Source organism: Podarcis raffonei, chromosome 10, assembly GCF_027172205.1.
Source record: "Podarcis raffonei isolate rPodRaf1 chromosome 10, rPodRaf1.pri, whole genome shotgun sequence".
Lineage (NCBI taxonomy): Eukaryota > Metazoa > Chordata > Lepidosauria > Squamata > Lacertidae > Podarcis > Podarcis raffonei.
This window is the reverse complement of record NC_070611.1, coordinates 69,278,773-69,292,605: the sequence shown is the minus strand read 5'-3', so window position 1 is coordinate 69,292,605 and position 13,833 is coordinate 69,278,773. Positions and strand designations below refer to the sequence as shown.

Here is a 13,833-nt window from a genome sequence, read left to right as displayed (position 1 = left end):
ACCCACCCCACTCGCACATGAAAACAAAGACCACCACAGCCAACCAGAAATGAACAGCCACACCCTAGGCCAACCCCAACCTCTCTCACCACCAAAGGAACACAGGTGAACAGCAGAGAACACGCACAAGCAACACTGACACAAAACTCCACATGTATTAAGTAAAATAGAAACATCACCACCCGCCCCCGCCCCCACTCATCTTTCCCCCCCCCACCTCTTTCCCCCTATTCTTCCTAATGTCTCAACAAATGATTTGATTTGATTTTTTAGATTTTTTAAAAGTGTTACATGGAAAGAAATATGAGAGAGAGAGATTGCACATACATTTGTGAATCAAGAAAATATTTAATAAAAATACATTTAAAAAGAAAGAAAGAAAGTAGCCACATGAAACAGACCAGGGTGCCCTGGATTCAGACCCATCAATTACAATTGCACACTCCAATGCCCAAAAAACAATCAGTGGAAGTTTGGAGTCGATTGCTTGTCTCTTTCCTTATGGGAGACCATCCAAGTGCCCCTATTTTTCAGGGACAGTCCCAGATTTACAGAAGCCATCCCAGTTTCTGATTTAATCCGGGAATGCCCTTAGGACATCCCTATTTTCATCGGAGAAATGTTATGGAGTTATGTGACCCCAGAGCCAAGGAGATCATAAATCAAAGAACTATATAATTGTAGAGTTGGAAGTAACCATGAGGGTCATCTAGACCAGCCCCCTACAACAAAGGAATCTTTTGCCCAATTTGAGGCTCAAACCCATGATCCTCAGATTAAGAGTCTCAGTAGCAATACAACCCTTTTGTTGTTGTTTAGTCGTGTCCGACTCTTCGTGACCCCATGGACCAGAGCACGCCAGGCACTCCTGTCTTCCACTGCCTCCCGCAGCTTGGTCAAACTCATGCTGGTAGCTTCAAGAACACTGTCCAACCATCTTGTCCTCTGTCGTCCCCTTCTCCTTGTGCCCTCAATCTTTCCCAACATCAGGGTCTTTTCCAGGGAGTCTTCTCTTCTCATGAGGTGGCCAAAGTATTGGAGCCTCAGCTTCAGGATCTGTCCTTCCAGTGAGCACTCAGGGCTGATTTCCTTAAGAATGGAGAGGTTTGATCTTCTTGCAGTCCATGGGACTCTCAAGAGTCTCCTCCAGCACCATAATTCAAAAGCATCAATTCTTCGGCGATAAGCCTTCTTTATGGTCCAGCTCTCACTTCCATACATCACTACTGGGAAAACCATAGCTTTGACTATACGGACCTTTGTTGGCAAGGTGATGTCTCTGCTTTTTAAGATGCTGTCTAGGCTTTTCATTGCTTTTCTCCCAAGAAGCAGGTGTCTTTTAATTTTGTGACTGCTGTCACCATCTGCAGTGATCATAGAACCCAAAAAAGTAAATCTCTCATTTCCTCCATTTCCTCCCTTTCTATTTGCCAGGAGGTGATGAGACCATTGGCCATGATCTTAGTTTTTTTGATGTTGAGCTTCAGACCATATTTTGTGCTCTCCTCTTTCACCTTCATTAACGGATTTGTAAAAATGTTACATGGAAAAAATACGAGGCGTTACATTTACTTCTGTAAAACAAGAAAATCCTTAATAATAATAATAAAAGGTTCTTTAATTCCTCCTCACTTTCTGCCATCAAGGTTTTGTCATCAGCATATCTGAGGTTGTTGATATTTCTTCCAGCAATCTTAATTCCAGTTTGGGATTCATCCAGTCCAGACTTTTGCATGATGAATTCTGCATATAAGTTAAATAAGCAGGGAGAGAATATGCAGCCTTGTCATACTCCTTTCCCAATTTTGAACCAATCAGTTATTCCAACTGTAGCTTCTTGTCCCACATAGAGATTTCTCAGGAGACAGATGAGGTGATCAGGCACTCCCATTTCTTTAAGAATTTGCCATAGTTTGCTGTGGTCAACACAGTCAAATGCTTTTGCATAGTCAATGAAGCAGAAGTAGATGTTTTTCTGGAACTCTCTAGCTTTCTCCATAATCCAGTGCATGTTTGCAATTTGGTCTCTGGTTCCTCTGCCCCTTCGAAATCCAGCTTGCACTTCTGGGAGTTCTCGGTCCACATACTGCTTGAGCCTGCCTTGTAGAATTTTAAGCATAACCTTTCTAGCATATGAATTGATATATTAACATATAATCATTTTTCAGCGTCTTTCTTTAGACTTTGACTAATTTTCCTATTCATTAAATGTCTCCCAATATCCTCTTTCGTCTGTCTGCAAAACAGTTCAAGATAAATCACAATTGCCATGCCTAGCCTTTTCTCTTTTGATGCATATAGCGGCCACCATGGATTTTAAGAGTTTATTCTTTTCAGTGTTCCGGAATGAACATTTGCTACAATACAATGCCTAAAAGCAACTAGTCTGGTACTGAAAAAAGTAGGCAGTCACAGGCCTTTCCAATTTAGCTATAGCCTGAAAAGGAAATGGAATCATCAAAACGAGACAGTTTTATGAAATTATTATTTTCTCCGTCATGCAAAGCAGATGTCCCTCATCTCAGCAAGGAGCCAAAGGTTTGGAACAGCACTAAGGTTAGCCGATCTGGAGACACTGATCCAATGCATGTTCTACTTGGGGGCAAGTACTTCCCTGTGCTGCTTTGCTCCTGAGGAAGTGCCGCTTGGACCTCTCAGTTCCAGCGTTGTTGACAGCTAGTCCCCTAGAGTTGTACACATGGCTTTGTGTGGCTCCTTGTCTTCCGTGACGAAAAGTGGCAACGTGCCACCAATCCAAAGCGACAGTCACCCCTTTACACAACCAATTACCGCCAGTCGTTTCTGTCGCCTCTGAAGCTGAATGGCTTAAGGAGACTTAAGTAGATGTTCTTCCTGCCTCCTATGATCCGCCACCTCTTACAGCAGGGAAAAGTTTTGAAGGGCCCTGGAAGGTCGATTTGGTGGCTCCAGCTATCAGATTCCCATTTCCAGCTGAAAGTGGGGGGGAGAAAGGGAGGTGAGTCATTGAAAGCTTTGCTTTCATAATAGGCTATTTTATTTTCCCCACTCGGCTCCTTGTCTTCCTGCCTTTAGCCCGAAAAAACGCGGGCAGATAAGGGCAATAGGCATCCGCCTCGAAAGCAATATGCTGCCGGGAGATAAGCTAATTAAGTGGCAGGCAGGTGTTAGAGCACAGGAAAGACCCTACTCTGGGCTACAGAGGAGGGAACAGCTTCTGGGGATTTGCAGAGGACAAAAATTGAAACCGTTCTCGTGGATTTCGTAGGAGCTGCTCAGGGAGGAGAGGCAGAAAACGCAGAGGAGAGTCATGGGAAGGCGGAAAAGAGGAGCTGAGCTAGAAGGAACGCAGGTGGAACTATGGGGCAGGGCAGGGACTGGTTGGCTGCAATTCTCAGCACACTTATGAGTCAATGTGCTTAGGATTCCTCCAGCCAATTCCTAGCTAATTCTTCCCCGGGTTTACGCCTGCTCCACCCCTTCCTTCATTTGTGCCCCACATTGAATTAAATATTGTAAGCGCCTAGAGACAGGGACCTTCTTCACTTGAGCTTTGTGAACTGCTGGGCATGGTGCTGTCCAAATAAATATTGGGCAGGGAAATATTCGAGGAAGCAAGAAGTGCATTGAGATGGCTAATGTCACGGTTGGGATACCGTGCCAAATCAAGACACATTTATCTTTGCATAATAGATCTTGAGTTGGCAGTTCTAGAGCCCACCTGTACATCCATGGCTTGGAGCTGTGATTTGACAACTTCCAGGAAGTGGCTGGAGCATACAGGCAGACCCTCCAGGTGTCCCTATTTTCCAGGGACAGTTCTAGATTTACAGAAGCTGCCCCAGTTTCTGATTTGATCCTGCAATGTCCCACTTTTCCTAAGGACATCCCTATTTTCATCAGAGAAATGTTGGAGGGTATGGACCCCCAAGCCAAGGAGATGAGTAACTATACAACCTTTAGAAGACATCCCTGTATTGGATGTCTTCGGAAGGCAGCCCTGTATCGGAAAGGTTTTTCATGTTTAATTATCTTGTTATATATGTTGGAAGCTGCCTAGAGTGGCTGGGACAACCCAGTCAGATGGATAAATAGTAAAATGGTTGTTGTTATGGAATAGGATGTTCCTATTTTCATTGGAGAAATGTTGGAGTGTATGTGCAGATGGAACGTGCTCTGAAAAGATGGTGGCAGCAATGAAGCCATCTCCTAGGACTTCTGTCTCGCCATTTCTTTGCCAACTTTTCCTTCCCTGCAGGGATTTGCTCTCAGCTCTTCAGAGCCATGAAGTGGGGGGGGGGGGACAGAGCACAGATGCAGGATGCAGTCTCCTCATCGCCCCAATTGATTGTCCCTTCCTTCCTTTCTTCCTTCGCCTCACTGCAGGAATGTGCCGGCGAGCCTCTCTTCTCTCTGTTCTGTGCCATCAAGCAACAGATGGAGAAGGGCCCAATTGATGCCATCACTGGGGAAGCCCGCTACTCCCTTAGTGAGGACAAGCTGATCCGGCAGCAGATCGACTACAAGACCCTGGTGAGAGATGGGGCCATTGATGTACCCGAAAGAGGAAATTGGGGGTGGGTTGGGACGAGGAGAATCACAGAACTGTGGAACTGGAAGGGACCCCCCAGAATTGGAAGGGATCTCTTTTACCACCTGAAAGTTCTTCCTGATGTTTAGTCCAAATCTCAACAGCAGAGGAGAACAACACCAAACCGATGGCAAGGAAGAAAGAGGTTGAAATTCCTTATATGCTAAAAAATAGCAAGGGCTGCTGACTACTCTGGGTTTAAGGAGGCAACAGGGACTTGCAACAACATGTTGCAGCACAGAGTACTCCTGATCAGGGTGCTGTTGACCAGTCTTGCCCTTTCCCAGTCTACTCCATTTCATTCCCTGCTTGCAAACAACAGGCAATGATCACACAGAGTTCCCCAGCCCCCCAAAAAGGATTTTTGTACTTCTTCAGACATCAAGGTTCCTCTGGCATGTTGATGCCCCCATGTGATTTCCTATGGAATCTCTTTTGCCCAAAGGAATCTCTGCTCTTCTCCTTCTAGGCTGGTGAATACAAAGGAGCCAGCGCTCCAGGTCAATGATTGAATTCTTCCCTCCTCAAAAGCTGTCCTGTCCTTGCTTGCAGCTTTTTGATGCTAATCAACTCTCCCTTTTATATCTCAAGGGCAGGCAAATCTACCCTGATAGGAATCTTAGCAGATTTGCAGAGATCCACTCCTCCCTGGAGATTAAAGAAGGGAAGGGAAGTGAATGACAGGTTTCTATCTCCCTGCCACCCTCCTCCAGTCTCCCTCCTGCCCCTTTCTCTAGCCATGACTCTACAGTCTCTGATCTTTGAACAACAATAGCGATAATATGAGGGTTTTTTATTGTTTGCCAGAAGATATAAGGAACATATGTTACAGAAAAGGACTTTTCATTGCTTGATGATGTTTTTCTAGCGCCGAGGTGAAGTTTTCACCCAACACTTACTTCTCCAGCAATTTGAGTGGGTGCGAAAGTAGGGGGGGCACTTTTTGCATCTATTCCCTGGGAGTGTGAAACCTACAGGGTGGTGTGTGTGTGTGCAGGAATTAGCTTACCTGCTTTAGAACTTAAGAACATCTACATGCAGCCCCTGGGAGAGATCATCAGAGGGTTTGGGCTGGGTGTTCATCAATATGCGGATGACACCCAGCTCTACCTCTCTTTCAAATCAGAACCAGCAAAGGTGGTGAAGGTCCTGTGTGAGTGTCTGGAGGCGGTTGGAGGGTGGATGGCAGCTAACGGATTGAGGTTGAATCCTGACAAGACAGAAGTACTGTTCTTGGAGGACAGGGGGAGGGCGGGTGTGGAGGACTCCCTGATCCTGAGGGGGTGACTGTCCCCTGAAGGACCAGGTGCACAGCCTGGGAGTCATTTTGGACTCAAAGCTGTCCATGGAGGCACAGCTCAATTCTGTGTCCAGGGCAGCTGTTTACCAGCTCCGTCTGGTACGCTGACTGAGACATTACCTGCCCACAGACTGTCTTACCAGAGTGGTGCGTGCTCTAGTTATCTCCCGCTTGGACTACTGCAATGTGCTCTACATGGGGCTACCTTTGAAGGTGACCCGGAAACTACAACTAATCCAGAATGCGGCAGCTAGACTGGTGGCTGGGAGTGGCCACCAAGACCGTATAACACCAGTCCTGAAAGACCTACATTAGCTCCCAGTATGTTTCCAAGCACAATTCCAAGTGTTGGTGCTGACCTTTAAAGCCCTAAACGGCCTCGGTCCTGTATGCCTGAAGGAGCGTCTCCACCCCCATCATTCTACCCAGAAACTGAGGTCCAGTGCCAAGGGCCTTTTGGTAGTTCCCTCACTGCGAGAAGCCAAGTTACAGGGAACCAGGCAGAGGGCCTTCTCAGTGGTGGCACCTGCCCTTCTGGAATGCCCTCCCAGCAGATGTCAAGGCAATTAACAACTATTTTGCTTTTAAAAGACAACTGAAGGCAGCCCTGTTTAGGGAAGTTTTTAATGTCTGACACTGTATTGTTTTTAATATTCAGTTGGGAGCAGCCCAGAGTGGCTGGCGAAACCCAGCCAGATGGGCGGGGTATAAATAATAAATTATCATTAGTTGTAGTAGTAATTTGTTAAGCAATATATACAGGACAAAGCAATCATGGGGTGCTCTCACATCTTCTCCAAGAGAAAGAGAGAAAGTACAGTGGTACCTCGGGTTACAGATGCTTCAGGTTACAGACGCTTCAGGTTACAGACTCCGCTAACCCAGAAATAGTAACTAGGGTTAAGAACTTTGCTTCAGGATGAGAACAGAAACTGTGCTCTGGCGGCATGGCAGCAGCGGAAGGCCTCATTAGCTAAAGTGATGCTTCAGGTTAAGAACAGTTTCAGGTTAAGAACAGACCTCCAGAATGAATTGAGTACTTAACCCGAGGAACCACTGTACAAAAGTACAATACAGAAGAAGAGATAGAACTGACTTCCGTTCTCACAAGCATTCCAAGCATGGAATGTCAACACAGACATGTGATGTAACAATCACACATCCAGCAATGGGAGAATGAAATATTCTGACACCCACCAGCTGAATAGGTGGCTGCAGCAGGACCAAGCAGGGTCACAGGATCTTTAAAACTGAGGCAGGTCTATCAAGGAGGTTGTCGCTTTAAATGTACCCTAATCCCAGCGTACATTTAAGGCTTTCTGCTACATGCGTCAATCAGGCAATGCTCTTTGTAGTTCTTCCAGCCATGATGCAGTCCCTTCCTCCCCGGGGGTAGAAGACAATTCTATTTTACTTACACACACACGTATCTCGTTTTCGCATTTGTTGAGGCAAGTAATGCACAAAGAGCAAAGATCACAAAACCTGATTCGAAGCTGTCATGGCGAACGTTTTATAATAGGCCCTTCGGGGGCAGAAGTGGACGGGGAAAAGCTGTCTGATGTGTCTCGAGTTTGTCACCGTCTCAGAACATGCTGGGTGGCCCCCTTCAGCCCCCCACCCGCCTCCTGTCCCTTGCACACCCCTGCATCTCTGATCCTTACAGTCGAATCCGTTAATATCTGTTGACATCACATATCTACAAACATGCTCCCTCGCTGCCCCTGGATGAAAAACGCTCGGAGCATCTCTTTGGTTAAAGCCCAGTGGGGAGTTTTTAATGTTGGCAACGGAGTCACTAATGAGGCTTAAAAGGGGTGTCCCATATGCCCTTTCTTCGGGGATTGATTTCGACTGAGCCCAGGCACTTCTTCCTGCTTCTGAACAGATGCAGACAGCCTGCTGTTGCTCTCCTCTGAAAGGGGAAGGCAGGGGGGAAGCATAAACCTTCAGCCACTTCCTGCTTCAGATAGATAGATAGATAGATGATAGATAGATAGATAGATAGATGATAGATAGATAGATAGATAGATAGCAATACCTGGCTGCAGGATCAAGCCAAAGACCTTGAATTTCTGCTTAACCCTCAAGAAAGAAGGGCATTTTCACTGGCCAGGTTTAATTCAAATCCATCAAACCTCCTTTGGGGAAGGTTCTCAGGCAGGGTGGAAGGAGAAAGAACTTGCCCACGTGAAGACCACCTGGTGGAAACCCTTACATAAATGGTTCTTAATTGTAAACTATATGCTGATCTCTGTCAGCAATTTCTAGTTCAGCTCTGTATCCCCAAATGGAGACCAGAGTTGGAGGTCATACATTTTCTATTACTGGGGAATGATCAGGAGCTCACCAAGTTAGTGGCTAAATATCTCTATTTGGTTTTTTGTCGTCAAAATATACTCCCTGGAGACCTAGAGATGTGACGATAGACTGCTCTGTCTCCTTCCTTGTAGCAAATGTTTTGTGCCACTGGGGAAGTGGTAATTCTGTATTGATTTGTTTTGGATGTTTGTATGTGATGCCAATAAAAGGTCTGAAGATGAAAGACCCAGATAGTCCCATATTCTCTTCTAACAGTGGCCAGCCACTGGGAAACTTGCAAGTAGGAATTTCCTCTCCATTGGGAAAAAGAAACTGGCAGCTGGATGCAGAAACCCTGCATGTATTGTCATCCCTCAGCTTCCCTGCACAGTTTGGGCATCTGGGGGAACAAAGGAACCCCACATGCAAAGCAATTGTGTAGAAAATCAAGGGTATCCAGGGTATCCACAGGAGGGTTGATAAAACTGGCAACTATGGGGCATGGCCCTCATCTCCGCTTTTAGGCTAAGGGAGCCGATGTTTGTCCTCAGACAGCTTTCTGGGTCATGTGGCCAGCTTGGTTAAACCGTTTCTGGTGCAACGTGACACTGTGACAGAAGCCAGAGCACACGGAAATGCTGTTTACCTTCCTGCTGCAGTGGTACCTATTTATCTACTTGCACTGGCGTGCTTTCAAGCTGCAGTGATGTGATTCTGGCAGCCAGTCTGTGGTGGAAGGTGAGGACAGTCAGGAAACACAGTGTGATCCCTGGAAACATGAACATTCAGTAAAAGGTCTTTCAGGACCCTGGACAGAGCCCAGGGAGCCGATGAGTTACCCCTGCAGGAACTCTTTATGCTCCCTGAGCCTAGCTCCACCGCACAGTAATAATAATAATGATGATAATAATTTATTATTTATACCCCGCCCATCTGGCTGGGTTTCCCCAGCCACTCTGGGCGGCTTCCAACAGAATATTAAAATACAATAGTCTATTAAACATTAAAAGCTTCCCTAAACAGGGCTGCCTTCAGATGTCTTCTAAAAGTCTGGTAGTTGTTTTTCCCTTTGACATCTGGTGGGAGGGCATTCCACAGGGCGGGTGCCACTACCGAGAAGGCCCTCTGCCTGGTTCCCTGTAACTTGGCTTCTCACAGCGAGGGAACCGCCAGAAGGCCCTCCGCGCTGGACCTCAGTGTTTGGGCACAACGGTGGGGGTGAAGATGCTCCTTTTCCCTTCTGAGCATAGCTGTCAACTGTCTCTTATTTGGCAGGAAACTCCCTTATTCCAGTGCCGTGTCCTGTTGAACTGTCCCTTATTGATGATGTCCCTTAAATTTCCCAGGTTTTAAAGGAAGCAGCTCCTCTCCCTCCCTCCCTGCCGGCCAGGGAGAAGGGAGGCTCCAACTGTGTTGCTTGGCTGCATTGCTCACCCAATAAGGAGTCTAAGAACGACTGGGGGGTGGAGCTTAATGCCTTGTGCTGATCAAATCAGCCACGTTGCCTGGGGACTCGCCTTTGCTCAGTGCTTCCCAGCGGAGAGGTGACGGTGGTTTCCCTTGCTGCATCCCCTTTGCCGGGTTGCTGCGCTGTGGGAACCACCGCTTGAGGCTTTGTTTGGCTGCTGGCTGGGCTTTCTGCCTTTGGCTCGGAGGGGCTCAGAAGTTGAACATACCTGTGCTGGGAAAATCCTTTATTTTGGCTACTGATCCCTTGTTTTCGAGGCTGCTGGTCCCTTATTTTCAAATCTGCAAGTTGACAGCTATGCTTCTGAGGCATGTAGAGCTGTAAAAGGGAGGCCTGGCATTCTGTCATCTGCCCATGGGTTCATGGTGGGCAGGCGTCCTGGCATTGGCACACTGATTCAGTTCAGTGTAAGGCCTTTGGAAGCAAATATGCTGGTCCCAGGTGAGAAGTGAGTTTGCAAGCTCTGAATGATTGGCTCAGTGGTGGGGGTCAGCCAGCACTATTGGCTCCCAACCAAAGCACCTCAGTGCTTTCTGACTTGGGGGTCAAGTTGGGGGGGTATTGTTTTTGTTTGTTGCTATGCTTTGTATTTGTGCTTTTATATTGTAAACCTGTTATCCTCAAATGAAAGAAAGCCTAGAAATTTAATAATTTAATTAATAGCAGCAATTCACAGCCCTGAGATCTCTTACCTGTGATCCTTTTAACTAGAGGTGCCAAGGATGAACCCGTCACTTTTCTGCCATTAAACTGTGGCCTTTCTCCACTGTGCAGGGAGACAAAGTGGAAATAAAGAGTCAAGTTTCCCACATCCCGTCTCTTTTTTCTCTTCTTATCCAATGGTAGCTTTATCTTCTTGGGTACTGCCTGGTTGTTGGGCAGTTGCCTGAAGTGATAAGGAATCAATTATCCGTGATAACTGATTTTGCCCAACATTTGCCTTACCAAACAGGGAGGGTTGAAATCCTTTGGGAGTGATTTTTAATTTTTTTAATCATTTCACTGGCATGCGATTAATACAACATGTGAACTTGTGCCAAGGCAATATCACCAAGGGAGCTTAGTCTCAAATTATTATTAATTTGAAACTTAATGCTAACTGCTAAACATTTGCACTTAAAAGGAAGGGGAAGGGAAGGGGGAGAGAGGGAAACCACAAGGTGTTTAGACCTCCATTTCACATCTACTTCTGAAATGTGTTAAATTGAAAAGGGGTGTGCATTTCATTTTTCAGAGTCATTTTTCACTTCTGAGATCCGTTTTCTCTCTTTTTTCTTTTTTTGAAAAATGAAACTCCAAGTTTCTAATAAATGCCTCTGAAGTAGCAGCCAACTTTCCATTCTGCTCAGTGCATGGAAGAGGTTCCAAGGAATCCCCTCATCTGCTTTATATTTAGCATTTGACGGGGGGCGGGTGTACTGTAAGTGGGTTTGTCTAGGGTGTGGGCAGGTTTTGGTGTGAAGCCAGAGACCTTCCTTGTAAAGGAAACCTGTAACCTGCCAGATGTCTGGGAGAAAGAGGTGGCTTTGGAAAGTTCTGCTAAGAAATTAGGTTGGGAGTGAGAGCATCAGGATCAAGGTCTTCCATAATCTGAAGAAATTTAGAAGCTCTCCCTGGGGCTTGGAAACAGGTTTGGCAATTTAAAAAAAAAATACTGTCCTTCAGGAAAGAGACAAAAATGTACAGAAACATGCACATTAGAGCAAAGTGCCTAAAATGCACATGTTACTGGGAAAATGCATCTATCAGGCAACATTCGATACAAAAATGTGTACATTAAGAGAAATTTGCACTAAAGTGCTGGCAAGTTTTTATGTGCGCATTTAAAAAATAATAATGGCAACAACCACAAACTGATTCAGAAATGTGGAGAACCCAACTTGATAGGTTAATGAGAAATGGAGAGAAACAGAAACCGAAAGATTTGTCAATCCCTATGAAGGACCTTAGGGACATGGGTAGCGCTGTGGGTTAAACCACAGAGCCTAGGACTTGCCGATCAGAAGGTCAGTGGTTCGAATCCCCGCGACGGGGTGAGCTCCCGTTGCTCAGTCCCTGCTCCTGCCAACCTAGCAGTTCGAAAGCACGTCAAAGTGCAAGTAGATAAATAGGTACTGCTGCTGTGGGAAGGTAAACTGTGTTTCCATGTGCTGCTCTGGTTCGCCAGAAGTGGCTTAGTCCTGCTGGCCACATGACCTGGAAGCTGTACGCTGGCTCCCTCAGCCAATAAAGCGAGATGAGCACCGCAACCCCAGAGTTGGTCACGACTGGACCTAATGGTCAAGGGTCCCTTTACCTTTACCTATGAAGGACCTATGTTCAAAGCCCTTCTCCTTTCCCTCATGAGAACCTAAAACGTTGAGTTTCTGGGATAAGGATTCCGGATTGCCAATCTAGCAACGGTGAGCGGGTCTCATCCTGGTCTGGATCAGGCTGGGCTGCTGCCTGAGCACCCATTGGTGGTTTCTCAGCACCTCCGAAGGACAAACAGGATAAAAAACACACACCTGATAAAATAATATTGCAACTCCGTTAGAGCTGATGAGAGTACCTTATCTCCTATATCAATTTCAACCCTCCACTTCCTAACTTACAAACAGACGGCTGAAACCTTTCTAGCGCTGAGTTGGCACAGCTTGAAGGCAGAATAAGTTAGCGGTGATCACGAGAGGAGGACGGAGCATCTTGATCTCTGTGGGGCAGGCAGTGGCATGAGGCCTTTGTGTGTGTGTGGCCTAGAGTGGCTACTACAATGGGCTGGAATGCCTCAGATTCCATGTTGCTTAGCAACCACCACCAGAGGAGGCCTTCAAGTTAACAAACCCTTTGTGAGCATTATAGCCTTTTCTTTCCACAATCTTTGGAAAAGATGCTACTCCTAGTTGCGTACCCTCCAACTTTTCTCCGATGTAAATAGGGATGTCAATAATAATAATAATAATAATAATAATAATAATAATAATAATAATATATAGAACATCCCTATTTTCATAGGGATACCCTACCCATCTGATAGGGTTGTCCCAGCCATTCTGGGTGGCTCCCAACATATATAAAAACAAAGTAAAACATTATGAGGGTGTTCCTCAAGCAGACTTCAGCTTGTTCAAGGTCACGGAAACTCCTGGAGGAAGGGAAGTCTGTGCAGCACAGAGTAAAATGGCTCGGGGGAGCTTTCCAGAACCAGAGGACATTTGTCCGGCACAGCTGACATATCCATTCTTTGCCTGGATTTAATCACTTTCACTAGAACATTATTTTTTTCTAATTATTTTTATTAGCTTCCAATTACAATAATCCAATAATAGCCTCATTATAACAGTGCTAAATTATAATACAATTACTAATACCAATCATTCAGATGCCAAATTATGTAATTTAGGTGCCCCCCCTCCATAGCTGTCAACGTTTCCTCTTTTTTAAAGGAAATTCCCTTATTCCAAATAGGATTCCTTGCAAGAAAAGGGAAAAGTTGACAGCTATGCCCCCCTCATGCTAGAATCGATGGTTTGATAATTTACTTTATTTCTGCGTTCCAAAATCTTATTCATTTCAATTACACTCCAGTCAAATTAAGAATCCTTTATACAACGACTGCAATATTATCACTAAAACATTTAAATACATACCACCCCAAATGTTTCTCTGATGAAAATAGGGATATCCTAAAGAAAAGTGGGACATTACGGAATCAAATCAGAAACTGGGGTGGCTTCTGTAATCTTCCAGGACTTTCCCCGGAAAATAGGGAACTTTGGAGGGTCTGGAAAAGGATGATCTTTAGCAGAGAAAGGCACCTTGCCCATATGCTGTTTTGGGAACAGCCTCCTTGCTAAGCCCTATCCTCTGATCCTGTCTCCAACCCATAACCCACTACAGGTCCTGAGCTGTGTGAACCCTGACAATGTGAACAGCCCCGAGATCCCCGTGAAGATCCTGAACTGCGACACCATCACGCAAGTGAAGGAGAAAATCCTTGACGCCATCTTCAAGAACGTTCCGTGCTCCCACCGGCCAAAAGCCGCCGACATGGACCTAGGTGCGTGAGTCTCTTGTTTGGGTTGACTGAGCAAGGCGTCCAGCAAGCCTGCCAGTCAATTCACACAACCATTGGAATATATAGTAGCACGTGGGAAAGTCCCTCAAGGGTTAGCTCTCAGCTTCTCTGGCCTGCATCGTGTGGGGCTCAGTTTT

The 13,833-nt window shown here is 45.9% G+C and overlaps 1 protein-coding gene across 1 annotated transcript in view; it reads left to right on the top strand.

Annotated features, from left to right (window-relative positions):
• PLXNA4 (plexin A4) overlaps positions 1-13,833 on the top strand; it is a 590,122-nt gene that overhangs the window by 531,814 nt on the left and 44,475 nt on the right. Inside the window, exons 24-25 of the mRNA XM_053407170.1 lie at positions 4,366-4,512; positions 13,519-13,678. Coding sequence (XP_053263145.1) covers positions 4,366-4,512; positions 13,519-13,678 — 307 coding nt within the window. The remainder of the gene's footprint in view (positions 1-4,365; positions 4,513-13,518; positions 13,679-13,833) is intronic.